General features: G+C 49.3%; 1 protein-coding gene across 1 annotated transcript; it reads left to right on the top strand.

Annotated features, from left to right (window-relative positions):
- Positions 1-1,052: 1,052 nt before the first annotated feature.
- FADS6 (fatty acid desaturase 6) lies at positions 1,053-22,078 on the top strand. The gene is made up of 6 exons (XM_003417183.1): positions 1,053-1,221; positions 2,183-2,349; positions 19,055-19,235; positions 20,007-20,194; positions 21,187-21,366; positions 21,929-22,078. Exons 1-6 carry the CDS (start codon positions 1,053-1,055, stop codon positions 22,076-22,078), a joined length of 1,035 nt encoding a protein of 344 aa, XP_003417231.1.
- The last annotated feature ends 1,353 nt before the right edge of the window (positions 22,079-23,431 follow it).

The following is a 23,431-nucleotide window of genomic DNA, read 5'->3' on the forward strand; positions in this document are numbered from 1 at the left end:
GAAGGAATTGCGATCACTACTGTCCCTGACTCTCCTTCCCTTTTCTCCCTCTCTCTCCTCCTTCCCAAGGGGACTTCAATATGGAACCAGAGGAAATGTCAAACAAAAAGGAAAAAGGAGAAAGGACCCTCTGAAGCAGAGAAGGGGGAGTTTGCAGAGGACAGTGGCTTGTTCTCAGAGGACCAAGGTAAGGCTTTAGCAGGGCTGATGGGAGGGGGCTATGACAGACACTGCCCCTCAGTCTCTGAGAGCGAATGCCAGGTGGTATGGCCCCGGGTGGAGTGGAAAATCCCAGCCAGTATGTCTGCCCACCTGGAATGGTGGCATGGTGACTTTTGGATGTGTTTTCTCCGTGGCCATCCCCTCTTGCCCAAAGTCACTGTAGCAACATGGGGCTGGGGAGCCAAATTCCTGCAGGTCACCTCTGCTCAAGCCCGAGTCAGCGGGTCCTCCCTGACCTACTGGGGGGAGCGAGTCTTTGAACTTCCTGCCCCATGAATCCTGTGCCAAGCACTCTTCTGGGTACTCAGGACACAGCTTGAGCAAACCAAAGTCAAGCCCTGTTGGCCCCTGGTATTCCTCTGTGGGCAGACATCAAGGAAGCACTATTGTGTCACCTGTCAGGGCACTGTGCTAAGTGCTAGGTGCTATTAAAACATTACTCAGGGGTGGGGATTTAAAACGCCACAACAAACCCAAGTGGGGTGCTGGGACAGAAAGAGGCCAGGGAGCTGTCTGAGATCAGGCATCAGGGAAGGCCCTGGGGGCCTCCACCGGGTTCCCCTCTATTCCGGGCAGGTTCTCGCCCGCAGGGTGGTCTCCCCACCCACCCTTAGCCAGCGCATCTGTCCCGCTTCCCGGTCCGTCCGGCGGGGTCCCAGGTCGCCCTGGCACGTGGCAGGAGGCTCTCGGGCGCCCGCAGCATGACACCCGGGACGGGGGCGCTGTCCCCAGGCGATCGCTGACTCCGCCCCACCCCGCCCGCGCCCGCTCCCTGCCGGCTCCTCTCCCGGCAGACACACACCGCGCGGCCCGAGTCCTCAGCCGAGCCCATGGAGCCAGCGGGGCGCAGGCTCTGCCGCCACAGCCGCAGGGGGGACGAGTCGCTGCAGGGCGAGCTGGAGGCGCTGGTCCACGACGTGGTGAAGGCCAGCTCGTGGTGGGAGCGCCACGGCGTGGACTGCGCCATCCTCGCGCTCAGCCTCCTGGCGGTGCCGGCCGGTGAGGGCACGGGGACAGGGCGACAAGGGGTCCGGTCGCTGGGTTGAGGGGCTGAGGGCGCGGCGCTGCAGGGCTGCGGGCGTGGTGCTGCGGGGCTGCGGGACTGCTAAGCTGTGGGCACCTTGCTGCGGGGCTGCGGGGCTGAGGGCGCGGGGCTGCGGAGCGGCGGGACTGCTAAGCTGTGGGCACCTTGCTGCGGGGCTGCGGGGCTGAGGGCGCGGGGCTGAGGGCGCGGGGCTGCAGGGCTGCGGGCGTGGTGCTGCGGGGCTGCGGGACTGCTAAGCTGTGGGCACCTTGCTGCGGGGCTGCGGGGCTGCGGGGCTGAGGGCGCGGGGCTGCGGAGCGGCGGGTGCGGGGCAGGAAAGTCGGCAGTGCCGGCCACTAGGCCCGTGGCGCCCGAGGTGCATGGGGAGGGAAGAAGGAGACGCCCTAAACCCGAAAGTCTGGATTTGGGATGTCCTGCCCTGTGTTCCCAGAGGAGCCAGCACTGGATGGGGAAGAAGTGCTGATGGAAGGAGGGCTGGACGGGAAAGTTGAGAGGGATCCGCAGGGCTGGGCTGGGGAGGTGGCCTGGGGGAGATGGTTCCACGGGGAAGGCCAGGAATGAGGCAGGGGAGGAGGAGGGAAGGTGGGCTTTCTGCCCGACCTGTCGTGGTTTGCACCCCACCATATCCCACCCCATCCCTGCTTGGGCTGGGGCACAAGAAGCAAACCCCAATGGAGTCCAGACTCTGCAAATTGCAGTTTCCTTGCTGGCCCAGGGGACTCTGTTTTTTCCCAAATCCTGTGGAGAAAGCCAGCCTATCCTCCTTACGCTGTAGTGGGACTGGCCCTATATCTCTCGGGCAGTCCGTAGGGCTGGGCCCACTTGGCCTGGGCTCCAAGAGGTAGGGGCTGAGGTGTTGGAACCCAGTTCTCCCAAAGCTGGGGGAAGACCTTGCCGTCCTACCTCCCCACACAGGGCTCTTCTGCCTGCGCTTTGAGAACGTCTTAGTCTTTGCCCTGGGCATCACTATTCTGGGTGTGAGCCACTACACACTCACTGTCAAGGGCAGCCACCTGGCCACACATGGGGCCCTCACCGAGTCCAAGCGCTGGAGCAAGATCTGGGAGCTTTTCTTCTTGGAGGTGAGCCTGAGAGCAGGGTGGTGCATTTGCTGATGCTGTGTGGCAAACTCACCATGCTCCACAGATGTGCCATGCAAGCACGCAGGCGTGTGCAGCTGTGCACGTGGCCAGAGGACAGCAGCTGCAGCTCTCAGTGTGTGTACCCACGTGTGCAGTAAGCACTACCAGGTGTATGTCTCTAAGTGTGTACTCCCTCAAGCATGGAGAGAGGAGTTGCACGCCATGGGCACCAAATTGCATGATGGGCAGGGATCTGGGGCTGGGCACCCACGTCTTCCCTCTCTGCAGCACTGGGCCACGTAGTGACTAGACCTTTACTTCTCAGGAATACTTGTGGTTGGCAGATCCTGGCCCGTGACCTGGCCCATGGCTGCAACCACTGGGGCCTCCTTTTGCCGTCAGGGTTTAAAATGTGAACCCCAGACAGAAGGATAGGGGAGCACAAGCCCGGTGACAGAATCCTAGGTCCGGATGTGCTCCTCTGATACCAGGTGATGGCTGAGCTATCCTAAGCAGCTCCTGCTCCCTAGGTCTGCCCCAGGAGCGAGCCTCCCTCTCCTGACCCCTGCTACTCAGCCCTCCCTAGGCCTGCCCCTCCACCCTTCCTGTCTCAGCCTTCTCACTGTGGGCAAGTCCAGGAATGCTGTCCTTCTCTCCAGACTGTTCTCCAGGCTCTTCCATTCCTCTCCCAACAGAGGACCCTCACCTGGCCACCCAGGTTCCTTGTGAGCGAATATGAAAGCCAGTACCAGAAACAGTCCTTTCTGGCAGGGACTGGTGACCAGTGAACTCCTCGTATAAAACAAGTTGCCATCAAGTTGACTCCAACTGATGGTGACCCCATGTGTATCAGACTAGAATTGTGCTCCATAGGGTTTTCAACAGATGATTTTTTCAGAAGTCGAATTCCAGGCCTTTCTTCTGAGGTACCTCTGGGTGGACTCAAACCATCAACCTTCGGTCAGCCACCGAGCACGTTAACCATTTGCACTACCCAGGGACTCCACTCGTCACATAGCAGAAGTCTTTTTATAAAGATTAAACCACATTGGTTAGACAGGAAGAAGTGTTTCTCACCTTGAACTCTATCCTCTCCTTTTTCTCCTTTTTCCTCGCATCCCACCAGCTCACATTTCTAAAGTGCTAGAGGCAGGAGGAACCAAGGGGTGACTGATCCTCAGGGGCAGTTTCAAACTTCCCTTCCATGGCCGCTGGTCCCAGTCAGACTCCAGACCCCCTGGAGTTGGGGTCAGATCCCCACCAGGTTTGTGATCTCTAGGGAGAGGCAGGGAGGAGGCTGGACTATGCCGTCTGCATGGGCAGTGGCAATGGTGACCCTGGGCCACCAGGAGTAGGATTAGCTCTGTTTGGATTATTCAAAGCTGTTCTGAGAGCCAGGAGCTTGGAGGCAGCTGAGGATGAGCAGGTGTGTGGGATTTTCAGCCGTTTGGGCTAATTGATGCAATAATTTGATTGTGGTTCTCAGACTTTGATGTGCAACAGATTGACCTGGAGCCCCAGGCTTGTTGAAGTAGCACAGAGCCCGGGCCATTGTCTTCTTACCAAGCTCCCCAGGTGAACCTGACACCACTAAAACTTGTGAACCCGTGGCCTAGACTGCCTGAGGAATCCAGTAGCTATTATGTGCTGTGCAAAGGCAGGGAGCCAAAGCCACCTCCTCTGAGAAGCTCTCCCAGGCTCCCCAGGGGAGGCTCTGCCAGAACCATAACACATGAGCCCCGTGGGTCCTAGACAGCCTTGTGGCTGCATCCTGCCTGAGGCACATTGCCTCGTCCTGGTGAGCCCGGAGTGGGATCTCAGCCTGGCCTCTTCTCTCTTCCACCCCTGCCACAGGGTGGGGCGCTTGGTCAGCTTTGCATCAATATTTGTTGATGATGATCCCGCATATGACTTGGGGTCAAGGTCCAGAGAAAAGCTGGCTGATGAATGAGGAAAAGCACACATCCTAGAGGCCTGTGAGCCCCCCATGTGCTTGGACTGGCGGTGCGGAGCCTGGGGAGGGCAGGCCTGGTTCTCAGCCTCAGTGTTGTGACACCCAGCTGGTGTGCTGTAATCGCTGTGAGATGGGTCACAAGAAGTTTGTCACTCGCAACTCACAACCTGTGTGGGAGGCCTCGTTTTTGTCCCATGGGGTGTGGCTCTGGCTACCCTCTGGGGAGAGTCCAGGTCCTAGTGTGGGGGAGGGGATGGATTGTGTCTCTCACCTGGCTGGCATCGGTGGGGCTCATGGAGTCTTGGGGAGGTGCCAGTCTTGCCTGCAGGCAGGATGGGGGCATGGTGAAGGGCTGCCTGACCTTGGGCAAGGACTTAACTTCTAAGTGTCACTTTCCTTGTCTAAGAAAGTCGTGAAGCCATTGTTGTTGTTATTGTTAGTTGCCATGGAGTCAGTTCCGACTCATGACGACTCCACGTGTGCAGAGTAAAACTGCTGTATAGATTTTTTGAGCCTGTGACCTTTGGGAAGCAGATCGTGAGGCCTGTCTTCTGAGGTGTCTGTAGGTGGGTTTGAACTGCCAACCTTTTTTGGCTAGGAGACAAACGCTTAATTGTTTGTGCCACCCAGGGACTCCCATGAAGCCGCTGAGAGGGTTAAATGAGACAACATGCCCTTAACCGAAGGCTGGTCCTGACTCTTCCCCACTTCACAAGTGTTGGCTCCATTTTTTTCTCTGGATGGAACATGCTGCTGGCTCCAAGAAAATGGTTAACAGTGGTGGGACTTGTTGTTACTGGTTTGTACGTGTTTTTGTTCACTGAAAGGTTGGCAGAGCTTTGCAGAGCTCTACCGAGTTGGTACCTATGTGCGTGTTGGGGGGATGCTATGGCCCTGGCCCACCCACCTTGTTCTCTGCATTGCGCAGAGGTCAAGCTGCTGCCTGGGACCTCAGAGGGTCCCCTGGGGCCCTTTCTGGACCCTTGACCCACCACTTGTCCTCAAGTTACTTTAATCCTTCTCTTGTTGAATGTCCCTGCTCTTCCCCAAACCTTGAGCCTCAGGAGACACCACACTCACTACAGAATAGGCTAGTCTTAGCCCCTAGGTTCCTTTTGGTGTTTCCCAAATTCTGCAGCCTCAGGCATCAGCTGAGTGCCATCAGTTTTCGTGGGCACCTAGCTTTTGCTAAGTTTGCCTCTGGGTCTACTGGCCAGGGGGAGGGGATCTCGCCTCTCTGGCCCATTGGATCTAGGGGGAGGAAGGAAGATGGTGGGGAGGCTGCCACTCCAGGTTGCTGTTGTTTCTCTCCTGTTGTTGTTAGGTGCCATTGAGTCAGTTCTGTCTCATAGTGACCCTACGTGTAACAGAATGAAACACTACCTGGTCCTGCACCATGCTCACAATCGTTGCTATGTTTAAGCCCATTGTTGTAGTCACTGTGTCAATCCATCTCATTGAAGGTCTTCCTTTTTTATTCACCCTCTACCTTAACAAGCATGATGTCTTTCTCCAGGGGTTGGTCTCTCCTGATAAAAAAAAAGTATGTGAGACAAAGTCTGTCCATCCTCACTCACTTCCAAGGAGCACTCTGGCTGTATTTCTTCCAAGCCAGACTTGCTTATTCTTCTGGCAGTCCATGGTGTACTCAATATTCTTTGCCGATATGTTTCTTTCTTAAAGTATCCAAAATCATACATACCTCCCTACCCAAGGATTAATATTACTCTAAAGACCTGTTTCTTTTTTTTAATAACTTATTTTATTTTGTTGTTGCTGTTGAAAATACACACAGCAAAACACACACCAACTCAATAATTTCTACATGTACAATTCATGACATTGACTGCATTCTTCAAGTTGTGCAAACATTCTGTTCTCTTCCGAATTATTCCTCCGCTGTTAACATAAACTCGCTGCCCACTAAGCTTCCTATCTAACCTTTCGAGTTGCTATTGTCAATTTGTGAAGATGCATTTTTGGTCTGGAGGAGAAAGTACCATTCTTCCTAGTAGCATAACCCTGATCTTTCTCCAGCCCACCGATAACTCCGGCCTGACACTTTGAGAGCACCTGTCCCCACACCCCCACCCCTGTCCTGGGTTATGTCACTGGGACAGCTGACTTCACGCTCAGAGGGCCTCCCTGTAAGGCAGGGGCAGGGGAAAGGGTGGGGTGGGCAGGGGTCAGGGTGGGGTGGGCAGGGCCTGCATGGCTTAAGTATTGAACTTGTTAAGGATTTAATCCTGAACACAGAGGGATTCGGAGTTCTCCTCGCCTGTCATTCTCACTTAAGGTACTTCCGGAGTGGGAGGGAACACTGATGCCAGTTACTCAGCTCTGTATTGTGTCTCAGTTCAGACACTCCTTCTAGAGTTGGCTTTGTGCTGTGAAGGGTGGAGGCACAGCTGGTTCACAAAGAGCTCTGCCCTGGGGAGTCAGGTGTCACACAAGGGAATGCTGTCACCTTCTTTCAGGCCCCATGTGGTGGTGGAAACAGAGTTAGGAAACTCCACCCTAGTCAGGACTCTCTGCAGGACTCTCCCAGGTGGGTTCAGTGCAGTCATAAGCCTTGGAGGCATCTCTCTGACCTCCTTTCTGCTTGTTGCCATCCAAACCACGCAGGGTGTTGGTCTGAGTAAATTCTACTATGAGTCCTTATTTTTTTTTTAAATAATTTTTATTGTGCTTTAAGTGAAAGTTTACAAATCAAGTCAGTCTCTCACATAAAAACCCATATACACCTTGCTACACACTCCCAATTACTCTCCCCCTAATAAGACAGCCCGCTCTTTCCCTCCACTCTCTCTTTTTGTGTCCATTTCGTCAGCTTCTAACCCCTTCCACCCTCTCATCTCCCCTCCAGGCAGAAGATGCCAACATAGTCTCAAGTGTACACCTGATCCAAGAAGCTCACTCCTCACCAGCATCCCTCTCCAGCCCATTGTCCAGTCCAATCCATGTCTGAAGAGTTGGCTTCGGGAATGGTTCCTGTCCTGGGCCAACAGAAGGTCTGGGGCCCATGACCACCGGGGTCCTTCTAGTCTCAGGCAGAGCATTAAATCTGGTCTTTTTATGAGAATTTGGGGTCTGCATCCCACTGCTCTCCTGCTCCCTCATGGGTTCTCTGTTGTGTTCCCTGTCAGGGCAGTCATCAGTTGTAACCGGGCACCATCTAGTTCTTCTGGTCTCAGGATGATGTAGTCTCTGGTTCACGTGGCCCTTTCTGTCTCTTGGGCTCATAATCGCCTTGTGTCCTTGGTGTTCTTCATTCTCCTTTGATCCAGATGGGTTGATACCAGTTGATGCATCTTAGACGGCTGCTTGCTAGCGTTTAAGACCCCAGATGCCACTCTTCAAAGTGGGATGCAGAATGTTTTGTTAAGAGATTTTATTATGCCAATTGACTTAAATGTCTCCTGAAATCATGGTCCTCAAACCCCTGCCCCTGCTACGCTGGCCTTTGAAGCGTTCAGTTTATTCAGGAAACTTCTTTGCTTTTGGTTTAGTCCAATTGCGCTGACCTCCCCTGTATTGTGTGCTGTCTTTCCCTTCACCTAAAGTAGTTCTTATCTACTATCTAATTAGTGAATGCCTCCTCCTACCCTCCCTCCCTCCCACCCTCCCTCCCTCCCCCCTCTCATAACCACGAAAGAATGTTTTCTTCTCAGTTTAAACTATTTCTCAAGCTCTTATAATAGTGGTCTTATACAATGTTTGTCCTTTTCCAGCTGACTAATTTCACTCAGCATAATGCCTTCCAAGTTCCTCCATGTTATGAAATGTTTCACAGATTTCTCGCTGTTCTTTATCGATGTGTAGTATTCCATTGTGTGAATATACCATAATTTATCCATTCATCCGTTGATGGGCACCTTGGCTGCTTCCATGTTTTTGCTATTGTAAACAGTGCTGCAATAAACATGGGTGTGCATATATCTGTTCGTGTAAAGGTTCTTATTTCTCTAGGATATATTCCAAGGAGCAGGATTGCTGGATCGTATGGTAGTTCTATTTCTAACTTTTTAAGGAAGCCCCAAATCGATTTCCAAAGTGGTTGTACCATTTGACATTCCCACCAGCAGTGTAGAAGTGTTCCAATCTCTCCACAGCATCTCCAACATTTATTATTTTGTGTCTTTTGGATTAATGCCAGCCTTGCTGGAGTGAGATGAAATCTCATTGTAGTTTTGATCTGCATTTCTCTAATGGCTAATGATCGTGAACATTTCCTCATATATCTGTTAGCTACATGAATGTCTTCTTTAGTGAAGTGTCTATTCATATCTTTTGCCCATTTTTTAATTGGGTTATTTGTCTTTTTGCAGTTGACTTTTTGCAGTATTATGTAGACTTTAGAGATCAGGTGCTGATGAGAAATGTCATAGCTAAAAACTTTTTCCCAATCTGTAGGTAGTCTTTTTACTCTTTTGGTGAAGTCTTTGGATGAGCATAGGTGTTTGATTTTTTAGGAGCTCCCAGTTATCGAGTTTTTCTTCTACATTCTTTATAATGTTTTGTATACTGTTTATGCCATGTATTAGGGCTTCTAATGTTGTCCCTATTTTTTCTTCCATGATCTTTATCGTTTTAGATTTTATATTTGGGTCTTTGATCCATTTTGAGTTAGTTTTTGTGCATGGAGTGAGGTATGGGTCTTGTTTCATTTTTTTGCAGATGGATATCCAGTTATGTCAGCACCATTTGTTAAAAAGACTGTCTTTTCCCCATTAACTGTTTTGGGGCCTTTGTCAAATATCAGCTGCTCATATGTGGATGGATTTACGTCTGGATTCTCAATTCTGTTCCATTGATCTATGTATCTGTTGTTGTACCAGTGCCAGGCTGTTCTGACTACTGTGGCGGTATAATAGGTTCTAAAATCAGGTAAAGTAAGGCCTCCCACTTTGTTCTTCTTTTTCAGTAATGCCTTATTTGTCCGGGACCTCTTTTCCTTCCATATGAAATTGGTGATTTGTTTCTCCACCTCATTAAAGAATGTCCTTGGGATTTGGATCGGAATTGCATTAAAGGTATAGATCGCTTTTGGTAGAATAGACTTTTTTTTTTTTTTCATCAAACAGAATAAATTGATTTTTTTTTTACTACATAGATAAAACCACAGTCTTTTCCATTAATCCCTCACCTTCTAATGTCCCATTCAGGTAACTTCACAAGCAGCCAACCTAATTTTTTTTTTTACTATAATTTTTATTGTGCTTTAAGTGAAAGTTTACAAGTCAAGTCAGTCTTTCACATATAAACTTATATACACCTTACTACATACTCCCACTTACTGTCCCCCAATGAGTCAGCCCGCTCCCTCCTTCCAATCTCTCCTTTCGTGACCATTTTGCCAGTTTCTAACCCCCTCTACCCTCCCATCTCGCCTCTAGACAGGAGATGCCAACATAGTCTCAAGTGTCCATCTGATACAGGTAGTTCACTCCTCATCAGCATCTCTCTCCAACCCATTGTCCAGTCCGATCCATGTCTGATGAGTTGTCTTCTGGAATGGTTCCTGTCCTGGGCCAACAGAAGGTTTGGGGACCATGACTAGAATAGACATTTTTATAATGTTAAGTCTTCGTATCCACGAGCAAGGTATGTTCTTCCACTTATGTAAGCCTCTTTTGGTTTCTTGCAGAAGTGTACTGTAGTTTCCTTTGCATAAGTCTTTTACATCTCTGGTAAGATTTATTCCTAAATATTTTATCTTCTCGGGGGCTACTGTAAATGGCATTGATTTGGTGATTTCATCTTCGATGTTCTTTTTGTTGGTGTAGAGGAATCCAACTGATTTTTGTATGTTTATCTTGTATTCTGATACTCTGCTGAACTCTTCTATTAGTTTCAGTAGTTTTCTGGAGGATTCCTTAGGGTTTTCTGTGTATAAGATCATGTCATCTGCAAATAGAGATACTTCGACTTCTTCCTTGCCAATCTGGATGCCCTTTATTTCTTTATCTAGCCTAATTGCTCTGGCTAGGACTTCCAGCACAATGTTGAATAAGAGTGGTGATAAAGGACATCCTTGTCTGGTTCCCGATCTCACTGGGAATGTTTTCAGGCTGTCTCCATTTAGGGTGGTGTTGGCTGTTGGCTTTGTAAAAATGCCCTTCATTATGTTGAGAAATTTTCCTTCTATTCCTATTTTGCTGAGAGTTTTTGTCATGAATGAGTGTTGAACTTTGTCAAATGCCTTTTCTGCATCAGTTGATAAAATCATGTGATTCTTGTCTTTTGTTTTATTTATGTGGTGGATTACATTAATTGTTTTTCTAATGTTGAACCATCCCTGCATACCTGGTATGAATGCCACTTGGTCATGGTGAATTATTTTTTTGATATGTTGTTGAATTCTATCGGCTAGAATTTTGTTGAGGATTTTTGCGTCTACATTCATGAGGGATATAGGTCTATAATTTTCTTTTCTTGTGGTGTCTTTACCTGGTTTTGATATCAGGGATATGGTGGCTTCATAGAATGAGTTTGGTAGTATTCCATCCTTTTCTATGTTCTGAAATACCTTTAGTAGTAGTGGTGTTAACTCTTCTCTGAAAGTTTGGTAGAACTCTGCAGTGCAGCCCTCCGGACCAGGGCTTTTTTTTGTTGGGAGTTTTTAAATTACTTTTTCAATCTCTTCTTTTGTTATGGGTCTATTTAGTTTTTCTACCTCTGTTTGTGTTAGTTTAGGTAGGTAGTGTGTTTCTAGGAATTCAGTCATTTCTTCTAGGTTTTCAAATTTGTTTGAGTATAGCTTTTCATAGTAATCTGATATGATTCTTTTCACTTCAGTTGGGTCTGTTGTAATGTCGCCCATCTCATTTCTTATTCAGGTTATTTGCTTTCTCTCCTGTTTTTCTTTTGTCAGTTTGGCCAATGGTTTATCAATTTTGTTGAGTTTTTTAAAAAAAAAATCAGCTTTTGGTCTTGTTAATTCTTTCAATTGTTTTTGTGTTTTCTATTTCGTTTAGTTCAGCTCTAATTTTTATTATTTGTTTTCTTCTGGTGCCTGTGGGTTTCTTTTGTTGCTTTCCTTGTATTTGTTCAAGTTGTAGGGATAGTTCTTTGACTTTGGCCCTTTCTTCTTTTTGGGTGTGTGCATTCATTGATATAAATTGGCCTCTGAGCACCATTTTTGCTGTGTCCAAAAGGTTATGATAGGAAGTGTTTTCATTCTCATTGGATTCTCTGAATTTCTTTATTCCATCCTGAAAGTCTTCTATAATCCAGTCTTTTTTGAGCAGGGTATTGTTCAGTTTCCAAGTGTTTGATTTCTTTCCCCTGCTTTTCCTGTTATTGATTTCCACTTTTATGGCCTTATGGTCAGAGAAGATGCTTTGTAATATTTCAATGTTTTGGATTCTGCTAAGGCTTGCTTTATGACCTAATATGTGGTCTATTCTAGAGAATGTTCCATGTGCACTAGAAAAGAAAGTACAGTTGGTTGCTGTTGGGTGGAGTGTTCCGTATATGTCTACGAGGTCAAGTTGGTTGATTGTGGCATTTAGATCTTCTGTGTCTTTATTGAACTTCTTTCTGGACGTCCTGTCCTTCACCAAAAGTGGCGTGTTGAAGTCTCCTACTATTATTGTGGAGCTGTCTATCTCACTTCTCAATGCTGATAGAGTTTGTTTTATGTATCTTGTAGCCCTGTCATCGGGTGCATAAATATTTAATATGGTTATATCTTCTTTGTGTATTGTCCTTTTAGTCATTATTTAGTGTACTTCCTTATCCTTTCTGATGGATTTAACTTTAAAGTCTATTTTGTCAGAAATTAATATTGCCACGCCTGCTCTTTTTTGATTGTTGTTTGCTTGATATATTTTTTTCCATCCTTTGAGTTTTAGTTTGTTTGTGTCTCTAAGTCTAAGGCGTGTCTCTTGTAGGCAACATATAGATGGATCTTGTTTTTTAATCCATTCTGCCACTCTCTGTCTCTTTATTGGTGCATTTAGTCCATTTACATTCAGGGTAATTATGGATAGGTATGAATTCAGTGCTATCATTTTGATGTCTTTTTTTGTGTGTTGACAGCTTCCTTTTCCCACTTGATTTTATGTGCTGAGTAGATTTTCTTTATATATTGTCCTTTCTTCATAATCGTTGTTGATTTTGTTTCTGCTGAGTCTCTATTTTTCCCTTGTATTTTATTTTGATGAGTAGGATAGTTTGTCTCCTTTGTGGTTACCTTATTATTTATCCCTATTTTTCTAAATTTATAACTAACTTTTATTTCTTTGTATCACCACTTCTTCCTCTCTGTATGGAAGGTGTATGATTACATTTCTTAGTCCCTCTTTATTTTAATGTTGTCTTCTTTTATATAATAACATTGTTGTTACCCTGTGTTGCGCTTTTTTTTTTTTTTTTCTCCCTGTCTGAGTTGACTTCTGGTTGTTCTGCCCAGTGTTCTAGTCTTGGTCAATACCTGATATTATTGATTTTCTAACCAAAGAACTCCCTTTAGTATTTCTTGTAGTTTTGGTTTGGTTTTTACCAATTCCCTCAACTTGTGTTTATCTGTAAATGTCTTAATTTCACTTTCATATTTAAGAAACAGTTTTGATGGATATATGATTCTTGGCAGGCAATTTTTTTCCTTCAATTTTTTAAATATGTCATCCCATTGCCTTCTTGCCTGCATGGTTTCTGCAGAGTAGTCTGAGCTTATTCTTATTGGCTCTCCCTTGTAGGTGACTTTTCTTTTATCCCTTGCTGCTCTTATAATTGTCTCTTTATCTTTGGTTTTGGCAAGCTTGATTATAATATATCTTGGTGACTTTCTTTTAAGATCTACCTTATGTGGAGTTCGATGAGCATCTTGGATAGATATCTTCTCATCTTTCACAATATCAGGGAAGTTTTTTGCCAACAAATCCTCAACAATTTTCTCTGTATTTTCTATTATCCCTCCCTGTTCTGGTACTCCAATCACTCGTAGGTTATTTCTCTTGATAGAATCCCACATGATTCTTAAGGTTTCTTCATTTTTTTAAATTCTTTTACCTGATTTTTCTTCAAATATATTAGTGCCAAGTGATTTATCTTCAAGTTCAGAAATTCTAGCTTCTACTTACTCAGTTCTGCTTCTCTGACTTTCTATCGAGTTATCTAATTCTGTAATTTTATTGTTAATCTTCTGAATTTCTGATTGCCATTTGTCTATGGATTTTTCCAGCTTATTAAACTTTTCATTATGTTCCTGAATAATCTTTCTGAGTTCTTCAGTTGCTTTATCTGTGTGTTCCTTGGCTTGTTCTGCGTATCGCCTCATTTCCTTTCTGAATTCTTGAAGGGTTTTGTATATTAAACTTTTGTATTCTGCATCTGGTAATTCCAGGAATGCACTTTCATCTAAAAGATCCCTGGATTCTTTGTTTTGAGAGCCTGTTGAGGTGATCGTGGCCTGTTTCTTTATGTGACTTGATATTGACTGTTGTCTCCGAGCCATCTATAAGTTATTGTATTAGTTTATGCTTGCTTACTGTGTCGTAGCTGCTTGCTTTGTTTCGTTTTGGTATATCCCTATGGATTGCTTGAGTGAGCTAGCTTGATTATTTTTGCCTTTTGAGCTCTGGTGTCCTGTCCCCAGCTGGCTAGAGCTGTTATCAGGTATATCAGTCTAGGAGTCCATTCAGTTTTCTTGTATGAATTCAGCTCAGGTTTCCAGGTAGCTGATATCAAGTGTGTGGTACAGCCTCTGTCCTACAGTCTAAGAGGGGCAGGGGTGATTGGCATATATACCCGTATCTGATTGCAGCAGGGGGTCACGCTCTGACCAAGGCAGGGGTCTGAGAACTGACCGCCAAGTGTCTCTGAGGAAAATGTGTTTCTGTTCCCTAGAGCATGCTGGGGGGTGGGCTCTGCAGAGGGACCATGGGCACCCAAAAATTTTGTTGTAAGGACTGGGAGGTACCAGTTATCTTTGGACCCCTGTCACGGGTGGCTGGGTGACCTGAGTGGAGCTACCAGTCCTTAGGTCCCTGATGTGGGTAGGTGAGGACCTTGTTTAATAGGCAAAACAATGTCAAACATCAAACACCCACCTCTCCACCGCACAGTTGAAATGGCTGGAGTTTGCCAACAAGGGCCTATTCTCCCGAAATAGGCCCACACAGGTCCATGCAGAAGGGAAAGGTGCTCAAGGCCCATGGACAGTTTATGTCTGGACTGGAGCTGCCGCTGTCCTGAGCTCCCCTGGTTAATGGAGCTAGCAAATTATCTTTTCCCCCCAGTTGCAAATTTTTTCCTTCCCCAAGGCCGGGAGGACGGCTTCAGGTGCTCACTAGGGTCGATCTCAGGACCAGGGATTCAGCCACTGAAACCGGCTTGGGCGTGGCGGGTGGAGCGCGGTAAAATATACACAAGTACTTAGCTTTTGCCGGGAGCGCCGGAGGTGTGAGTGGGCTGTGTGGCTGGCTGCTTCTCCCTGAGGAAACTGCGGCCCAACGCTAGGACCAGCCCACCGCCGCCACTCCGGAATGGTGCCTGAGGGCTCCCCGCGATTCAGGTTCGGCAACTCCTCTCCGCTTCTGAACGGCCTCTTCCTCCCCCTGCCCCTCAGTTCGTTGTCTAAACTTGCCTTTGATGCCCAGGGCTCCCAGCTTGTCACAAATATACTCGTTTCACTCATTTTTTCGGGTCTTTGTTGTAAAGAGGGCTCGACGGAAGCGTCTGTCTATTCCGCCATCTTGGCTCTGCCTCCCGAGTCCTTATTTTTTATGTTTAAAATTTATTTAGAGGGCACACTCAGATCTGCAGTACAAAATATACTTTTTTAAAAAGCTTTTTATATTTGTAATAATTATGGGTATATTAAAAAACAAAAAACAAAACCCCATTGCAGTCAAGTCGATTCCAACTCATACGCCCCTAGGGTTTCCTGTGAGTCAGAATCTGCTCAATGGCGACGGGTTTGTTTATTTTTTATAGGGTTTCCAAGGAGCAGCTGGTGGATTTGAACTGCCAGCCTTTTGGTTAGCAGCCTGAAAATAGTACCAAGAAGTCCTATATACCCTTCACCCAGTTTCCCCCAATAGTTATGTTGACATAACTTCAGTGCAATATCAAAACCAAGAAACCCGCATTGGTACGGCATGTTTGTATAGGTGAATGCCATTTTATCACACCTGTAGACTGGCAAAACGTACTTTAAGAAACCCCTGCCCCCAACTTTGGTGTGACTTCCTGAGGATCAGCCTTAGGACTCCGAAAGTGTTCTTACATGATTCTCATTCCTGTGGGTCCTTAAAGGCTGCCTCCTGGTGGAGGGGACCCTGGTGGGGTTGCAGACACCCCCTCAGAGTCTGTGAGTGGCAGCTCTGCATCTGAGGAGTATAGCCTTGAGGTGGGGGCTTGATTCAGGGCTGAAGAGTAGGGTTGCTGTAGGCGGGGCAGTGGGGTGCCCCACTGGGAGAGGAGACTTGGAGGAGGTTCCTGGTGGATGGGGAGCTTTGAGGGTGAGACGGTAGGTGTGAGACAGAGAGTGGGTGAATGATGACCAGAACTCAGACCTGTTCCTGGCCCTGGGCAGTGCCCTCACCAGTATTGAGGTGCTCCATGCCAAGCCCTCAGCCAGGTGATGGGGACCCAAGGGTGGCTTCCAGTTCCAGTTCCCCAAGGGCTCAGAGTCAAGTGGGGAAACACATACACACATGTGACATCAAAATAGCTTTTAAGAAATCATAATTATACTAGCTAACATTTACTGGGTGTTTGTTATGTCCTTGACCTGTATTATCTCATTGAATAATCCCAGCCCCCCTGATGAGGGAGGTGCTGTTATTAGCCCCATTTGATAGATGAGGAAACACTGATCTGGGAAGTTCAGTCACCTGCCACAGGGTGCATCTGGGATTCAAACCCAGGCGGTCTGGGAGCAGGGCAGACAAAATATGACCAGGTGATTCAAAGTACTGTGGACACATGGGGGTGGGTAGAACATGGCAGGGGATGTTGGGCAAAAATATCTGGAGACATTTTTGGTTCCCACAGCTGGGGAAGGGATGCGCTCCTGGCATCTAGTGAGTCGAGGCCAGGGATGCGGCTCAGCCTCCTGTAATGCACAGGATACTCCCACCAAGAGAATTCTCTGGACCAAAATGTTAATAGTGCTGAGGCTGGGAAGCCTGAGGGGAGAGGTTCCGGAGATACTGCCAGCCCAGGGTTGGCCAGGCCAAGACGCAGGAAGGCGGTTTCAGACAGAGCAGACATAGGGACAAAGGCCTGCAGATGGGGAACAGCAGAGTGCACTAGGGACCCGCCAGAAGTCCGAGACTGCTGCCGTCTAACGGGGACCCTGGAGAAGGAGAGGCAAGGCAGGCCCAGGAGCCAAGCAGAGGAGCGGAGGCTTTGTCCCGCGGCCAAAGGTTGTTGACTAGATTGGTAGTTTAAAAAATAATTTATTTTTTGAATAGGCAATACATTTACATGATTCAAAATTCAAAGTGTGTGCTATGACAAGTCTTTTTACCCCAGCCACAGCCACCCTGTTTTCCTTCTGGGGGGTGATGGAAGAGTTAACATTTCCTGGAATAGTTTCCTCTTTTGTTCTTTAAACAGTGATTTACAGGATTATAAGCCAGGGAGGGACAGAGTCAAAAGTGAGTTTTAAAGAGGTCACTCTACTGGATTGGAGGAGGAGGGGCAAGGCTAGGTGGGGCCATGGATCAGGAGGCTGTTGGTGTAGACCAGCTGAGAGATGGTGAGGATGGTGACCTGCAAGGACCAAGGCAGGAGAGGAGACAGGTGGGGGTTATCTGGGCAGGGTCTGGGGGAGGATGAGGTGGGGGTGTCAAGGGCAACCAGCAGGTCTCTAACTCAGGGCTGGGGCATTCCTGAGATGGGTACGGAACTGGAGGGGAGAGAGGACAGCAGCTGAGCTCTGAGAACAGTCCCAACGGACCCCAGCTGCAACCGCCTTGTGCCTGTTGCCAAGGCTGCTGGTGCTAACTGAACTGAGCTCAAGGCCTTGGCACCCTGGGCCCAGTGGGCTCATGCTTACGAGTGGCAGGTCCTCCTCAGACCGGGCAGGGCTGGAAGCAACGTCACATTAGCTACCCACCCCCTGCAGCCTCCCCACGTTCTGTCCTGTCCATCTGCCAGGATACAAGGATAGAGAGCATTACACTATCAGAGAGCGAAGGGCTGTACCAGTTTTCAGGGGCTCCACAGAAATTCTGTTGCTCGATTAGAAATTACCTGTGCATCCCCTGTCTCCAGAGTGGCTGGGACACTATTGCTTGTTTGGCATATCTTCCCCTGTCCATTTTACAGCTGCAGTGTAGGTAACCTCAGTGGGGCTCTAGGTGTCCTTTAGATGGCACTTCCGCCTATATTTCTTTTGAATTGGGTTCCGAGAGAGAATGTCCCCTCAGACGGGTGATGAAAACAATGTCTTCCTTATTTGTCTTCTGGTTTTGACTCTGTTGCTCAGACCCAGAGCCTGGATTTGTGCTCCGTTGCAGTGAGTGGCTCAACTCAGCACCTTATGGATGGAATCTGGGGCTTGGGCTCAAATCCTGACTCTACCACTTACTAGCTGTGTGGCCTGGGGTGGTCATGTGGTCTCACTTTAGCTCAATTTCCTCTTCTGTAAACTTGGAATAATACCGCTGACTCCCTAAAAAAACCCCATTGCTGTCGAGTTGATTCTGACTCATGGCAACTGTACGTGTTACAGAGTAGAACTGCTCCACAGGGTTGTCTTGGCTGTAAACTTTATGGAAGCAGATTGCCAGGCCATTCTTCCAGAGCAACGCTAGATGAGTTCAAACCACCAGCCTGTAGGTTAGTAGACGAGTGAAATCCATGTGCGACGCCCAGGGATCTTCAATGGCCACCTAGGTTTGGGAAACCTAAGTAAAGTGCAGAGCGCTGAGCCTGGTAGGTAGTAAGCACTGAGAGAAGGGTAGCTCTACCGTCCTTAAGGAGTTCATTGTGCCTGGCATTGGGAAGTCCCTCACAGGCCCCCTGGAAACAGGCAGGAGTATCTTCCATAAAATTAAAAAAATCATCTGGCCTGGATAAATATTGCAAGACGTTTACATCCACATTTCATTTGCATAAGAAACCTTAGCACCTCTTTTGCATTCCAAGTGACTGTTCTCCAGAGTCAGAGAGCTCAGCTGCTTCTCAGGAGTGGCCCTGCCTGAGAAAAGTCACCCACCCCCCTGGAGAAGTTAACTGTCAGCCCCCACGCGTGGCACTCCCACCCATGTGCCACCCTTGCTAACTGTCCAGGAACTGGCCTATCTTAGTCCCCAGACTGCTTCCACGGCCTCCCTCACTGCTGTGGTCTCAGAACGCAAAGTGGAGTTGTGAAGGTACAGATGTTTCCAAGATAAACGCACACAAAATAATTGCCAGGAGCGTTACCTGCGTTGCTTCTAACCCTCATGCGTTGCTTCTAACCCTCATGACGGCCTGCTCAGGCTCAACAGAGTGGCCTGAGTGGTCATGGACACAGTGCCAACCTGGGGCGTGGCCGTCTGCCCCCAAAGGCTTTACAAAGGCTATGCCAAGTAGACGCAGGAGTTTTTACTGGCTGCCACTCTTGTCAAAAAAAAAAAAAATCTTGTCACAGATACCTCAGAAATGATGGCCAAGGTGGATTAGCTGGGGGTATAGGGCTGAGAGGCCCTGGAAGGAGGGTGGGGGTGTTCTTGAGACTCCCCAAGGCCCTGCTTTGCTTGGCTGTGCCTGACCTGGGTCCTGGCCCCCTTTCTGACCCTCACCCTCTAGGTCTGCACAGGCTTCACCGCAGAGTATGCCAACTACGGCCACGTCAAGATGCGTCACGGCTACACCAACGTGATCGGCATGGGTGACTCTAGCACCTGGAGGCTGCCCTGCCTCAACCGCTACGTCTACATGTTCCTCGCCCCTTTCTTAATCCCCATCATTACCCCGCTGGTGGCCCTCAGTGAGTACTGACAGGGCCGGCAAGCCCCTTTCCTTCCCTCCCCTCCTGGCTTCCTGGAGCCTGTTGTCTAGGAGCTGAGAGCCCCCAGCTAAGATTGGACACGGGTTTTCCAAGGCAGCCAGCTGGGGTGGAAAGAACCTCGAACCTGGGGCCAAGTCTGGCTTGGCCGCTGACTGGCTGGTGACCACGAGCAGGTAATTTGACCTCTCCGAGCCTCAGGTTCCTTACCTATTGCTCCTCAAGGTGGCGCAAAAGCACAAATGAGGTCATAGATAGAAAAGTGCTTTGTAAACACTTCACCCTATATCATGGGGACGGTATCATAGTGTGGAAGGAGCAAGGCTATAGGGCAGCTAGAGCTAGGTTCAAATCCCAGGCCCTCATGTACTATCAGCGTCACATTGCTTAATGTTCCCTGATCTATAAAATGGGTTCACCTGCTTTCAGGGTTGTCGTGTGGGTTAACTGGGCACCCCTAGATCACCAGGAAGTCAGCTTACAACGGACTCAAACTCTGCCTGCCCCTCTCACTCTTACTTTTTTTTCGAAAAATTTTATTGTAGTAAAATATATATAACAAAATTTTCCATTTTAACTATGCTTCGGTGTACAATTCAATGGCACTACTTACATTCACTGTGTTGTGCATCCATCACCACTCTCTATTTCCCAAACTTTTCATCACCCCAAACAGAAACCCAGTACCCCTTCAGCAATGACCCCATTCCGCCTGCCCCAGCCCCTGGTAACCTCTTTCTTGCCCCTCTGCAGAGCGGCTGAGGGACGTGGAGGTCTGGACAGCTCTGCGGACGCTGGGCCTGATCTCCCTGGGCCTTTATTCTCACTACTGGCTGCTCCTGAATGTGTCAGGTTTTAAGAGCCCCAGGTCGGCCCTGGCCTGCATGTTTGCCACCAGGTCCCTGCTGGCCCACCCTTACCTCCATGTCAATATCTTCCAGGTGAGGCCTCCCTGACCTGGGAAAGGGAGTGGGAAAGGGGAAGGGCAACGGGGATGGACTGCAAACTGGACTCAGGGTTAGGGGAAAGAGGCCATGTGAGGAAGCATTGGCCCCCCACCCCTACACACACACACTCACTCACTCTTCCCTCTGTGGGCCATCACAGAGAACTTTGGCCTCAGGTAAGGAATTTACTTCTCTTCTACATTGTCTGCCTTTCAAGCAAGGAGCAAAAATCTAATGACGACCTACTCACTATGTGTTGTTACCTGCTGTCAAGTTGGCCCCGACTCGTGGCAAGCCCATGCACAAGGGAACAAACGCTGCCTGATCCTGCACCATTTTCAAGATCAGTTTGCGTATCAGACCACTGTGATCCACAGGGTCCCACTGGCTGATTTATGGAAGTAGATAGCTGGGCCTTTCTCCCTAGTCTGTCTTAGTCTAGAAGCTCCAGTGAAACCTGTTCAGCATCATAACAACATGCAAGCCTCCACTGACAGATGGGTGGTAGCTGAGCGTGAGATGTGTTGACCAGAAGTTGAACCCAGGTCTCCCACATGGAAGGCGAGAATTCTACTACTGAACTGTCACTGTCCCCTACTTACGATGTGTAAACCAATAAACCAAACCACTTGCCATTGAGTCCATCCCGACGCATAGTGGCCCTAAGGTGACCTGGGAGTAGGCGGTGGGAAGTCTTGGGCACTAGGGTATCCCAGAATCAGAGGGGTGTCTGGGCCAAGGCCCTCATTGTAGAGATGGGGTGAACGAGGCTCAGAGATGGGCAAGGCTCAGCGCTGGGCACAGAGAGGGGCAGCACTGTCACCCTGTGCACAGTGGAATGTGGTGGAGGTGTGTGGAGGCTGGGTTCTTGACCCCACTCCAGTGGGTACCTGAGAGCTCGGTGAGGGCGCCTAGAGCAGGGTTGGTGCCTGGTGGGGGCAGGGCTGCCTGGCCCAACCCTAGGATGTGCCCTACATGTCTTACAGCATATCGGATTGCCCATGTTCTCCCTGGACAAGAAGCCCCTACGGGTTCACATGTTGAGCCTCGGCGTGCTGAACCTGCCCCGGTCGCCTGTGCTGGACTGGGCATTTGGCCACTCAATTGTCAGCTGCCACGTGGAACATCACTTCTTCCCCAGACTCTCCGACAACATGTGCCTGAAGGTGGGCAGGGGGGCTGCTGGAGGGGCTGGGATGAAGGGACTGCCCAAGAGCAGTGGGGGTAATCTTCAGGGCTCACCTGAACTCTGAGTCCCCCCACTGGCATGGTCAGAGAGCCCTCAGGTCTCTGATCAGAAACATCTGGGTGACTTACTAGCAGTGCAGCTCTGGACAAGTTAACTTTTCTGAGTCTCAGCTTTCTCATTTGTAAAATGGGAGTAAGCAGTGCTTCTTTTGACAGTTTTGGGGATGACCTGAAAAAATGTATCTGGAGCGTCAGGCACACAGTTGGTGCTTGGAAAAGGGGTGCTAGGACTTTTATGCTGTGCCAAGGAGGGCTGGCCAACAGCCTGGGAGCCCTGAGAGAATGTTGCGCAGGGGCTTCTTCCCTTGCCCTCGGAAAGGCGGGAGGCTAGAATCCTCCAACACCTTAGCGCCTGGGCTCCTCCAGAGCATCATGGAACCAGGAAAACAGGAGCTGGGGCCAGGAAGGGAAGGGGCCCTACAGGCATGGGTCTGCCTGAAGCCTGGCTCAGCAGCTCTCCTCGTGTTTATCTTTGGCCAGGTGAAACCTGTGGTATCCCACTTCCTCCAAGAGAAGCAGCTGCCGTACAACGAGGACTCGTACTTGGCTCGCTTCCGGCTGTTTCTGAGTTGCTACGAGGAGTTGATGGTGCACACCCCTCCTATCACTGAGCTTGTGGGGCTGCAATGAGCATGGAGCAGGCACGGTCACACCTGTTCCCCGCCCCTGGCCTGACCATAGCTCTCTTTCTTCTGCTGGCCGTCCCTGGGGCTGGGAGGGCTGGGCCCTTTCCCCATGGGGGTGGGTCGAGTGCTGGGGGTGGATCTGGAGAGTGGAGGCATTGAGTGGGCAATGAGGCAAGGGAGCTGATACTTGGGGCCCTGGGCTCACCTGCCCTGCTTGCTTTTCTGGACTTCAAGGGGTGCCTGGGGGAAAGAATAGAGGGAGCTGGGCATTCTGGTCAGCCTGGACCTCAGCCAACTTCATCTCAGGACTGAACAGCTGAATCCATGCCTATTGCTCCATCCGAGCTTGGCAGGGTTAAGGGAGGGTGACAGGGTGAGGAAGGGCCCTGTTCAGGGGGCCAGCTAGGAGGGGGGAGGGGGCACCGAGAGAGAGAGGGTCAGCTGCCTTGGCTAGGGCTCCCCAGGGCCAGAAGAATCCCAGGCGTGGTTGGCCGCTGCCCCTTCCTGTACCCTTTGTGGCTGTGTCCCCCAAGGAGCCCTCTCCCCAGGGACTACAGGGAGAGGTTACCTTTGGCAGACCATCCTAGCTTCTCAGTCCGGGAAGCCTGGGCAAGACACGGGCTCAGCCGTTCTCAAGGCCAACACCATCAATGAGACACAAGTGTGGGGGTTATGTGGGGACAGCATCCAGGGGAAGTAAGGGGAAACGTCTTCTCAGGGCCAGAGCTGGATAAAGAGCGTAAAGATCTTTGAGCATTACCTTGGCTAGCTCTAGAAAAGACTATTTTGTTCCATTATGTTTAGAAGAACTATCAACTGGGAGAGAGAATTACTGGGAGCGTAGCTGAGGCTGGAAGAGGGCTATGGGGGCGGGGTCTGGAGGACAGATGGCCTTAGAAAACAGTGGAAGGTGGAGGAGGGTGGGGTGCAAATAGAAGGGCTTGAAGTCAAGGGCTGACTTGGCTGGGAAAGGGTGGTCTGCAGCACTGGGAGTGAGGTGGGAATATGACCGGAGCTACTGATGCTGCCCAGTGGAGGGGCCAGAAAACTGAGGGACGCCATTAAGATTCAGCCCAGAGTGGACAGACTCAAGAGCAGGCTGGGATGTTGGGCTGAGGGGGGGTCCAAGGAAAGGTCCAGCTGGAAGCTGAGGGAGGGGCCGAGACGGAGGCCAGGGCTAAGGCAGGAGGCTGGAGCAATTCCCTTAATGCAGGGTTTCTTGCCTCAGCACTAGTAACATCCTGGACTACATAATTCTTTGTTGCTGGAGAACTTTCCTGTGCATCATAGGATGTTTAGCAGCATCTCTGGTCTCTACCCACTAGATGCCAGAAGCTGAAGTCGTGATAATCAAAAA

Source organism: Loxodonta africana, chromosome 18 (genome assembly GCF_030014295.1).
Source record: "Loxodonta africana isolate mLoxAfr1 chromosome 18, mLoxAfr1.hap2, whole genome shotgun sequence".
NCBI classification, from domain to species: Eukaryota; Metazoa; Chordata; class Mammalia; order Proboscidea; family Elephantidae; genus Loxodonta; species Loxodonta africana.

Bases quoted from the DNA above. Each gene is read 5' to 3' on its own strand.
- FADS6 (XM_003417183.1), top strand. From the start codon at position 1,053: ATGGAGCCAGCGGGGCGCAGGCTCTGCCGCCACAGCCGCAGGGGGGAC. The intron at 2,350-19,054 runs GTGAGCCTGAGA...CTCACCCTCTAG, and splicing joins GGGAGCTTTTCTTCTTGGAG to GTCTGCACAGGCTTCACCGC. The intron at 20,195-21,186 runs GTGAGGCCTCCC...CATGTCTTACAG, and splicing joins TCCATGTCAATATCTTCCAG to CATATCGGATTGCCCATGTT.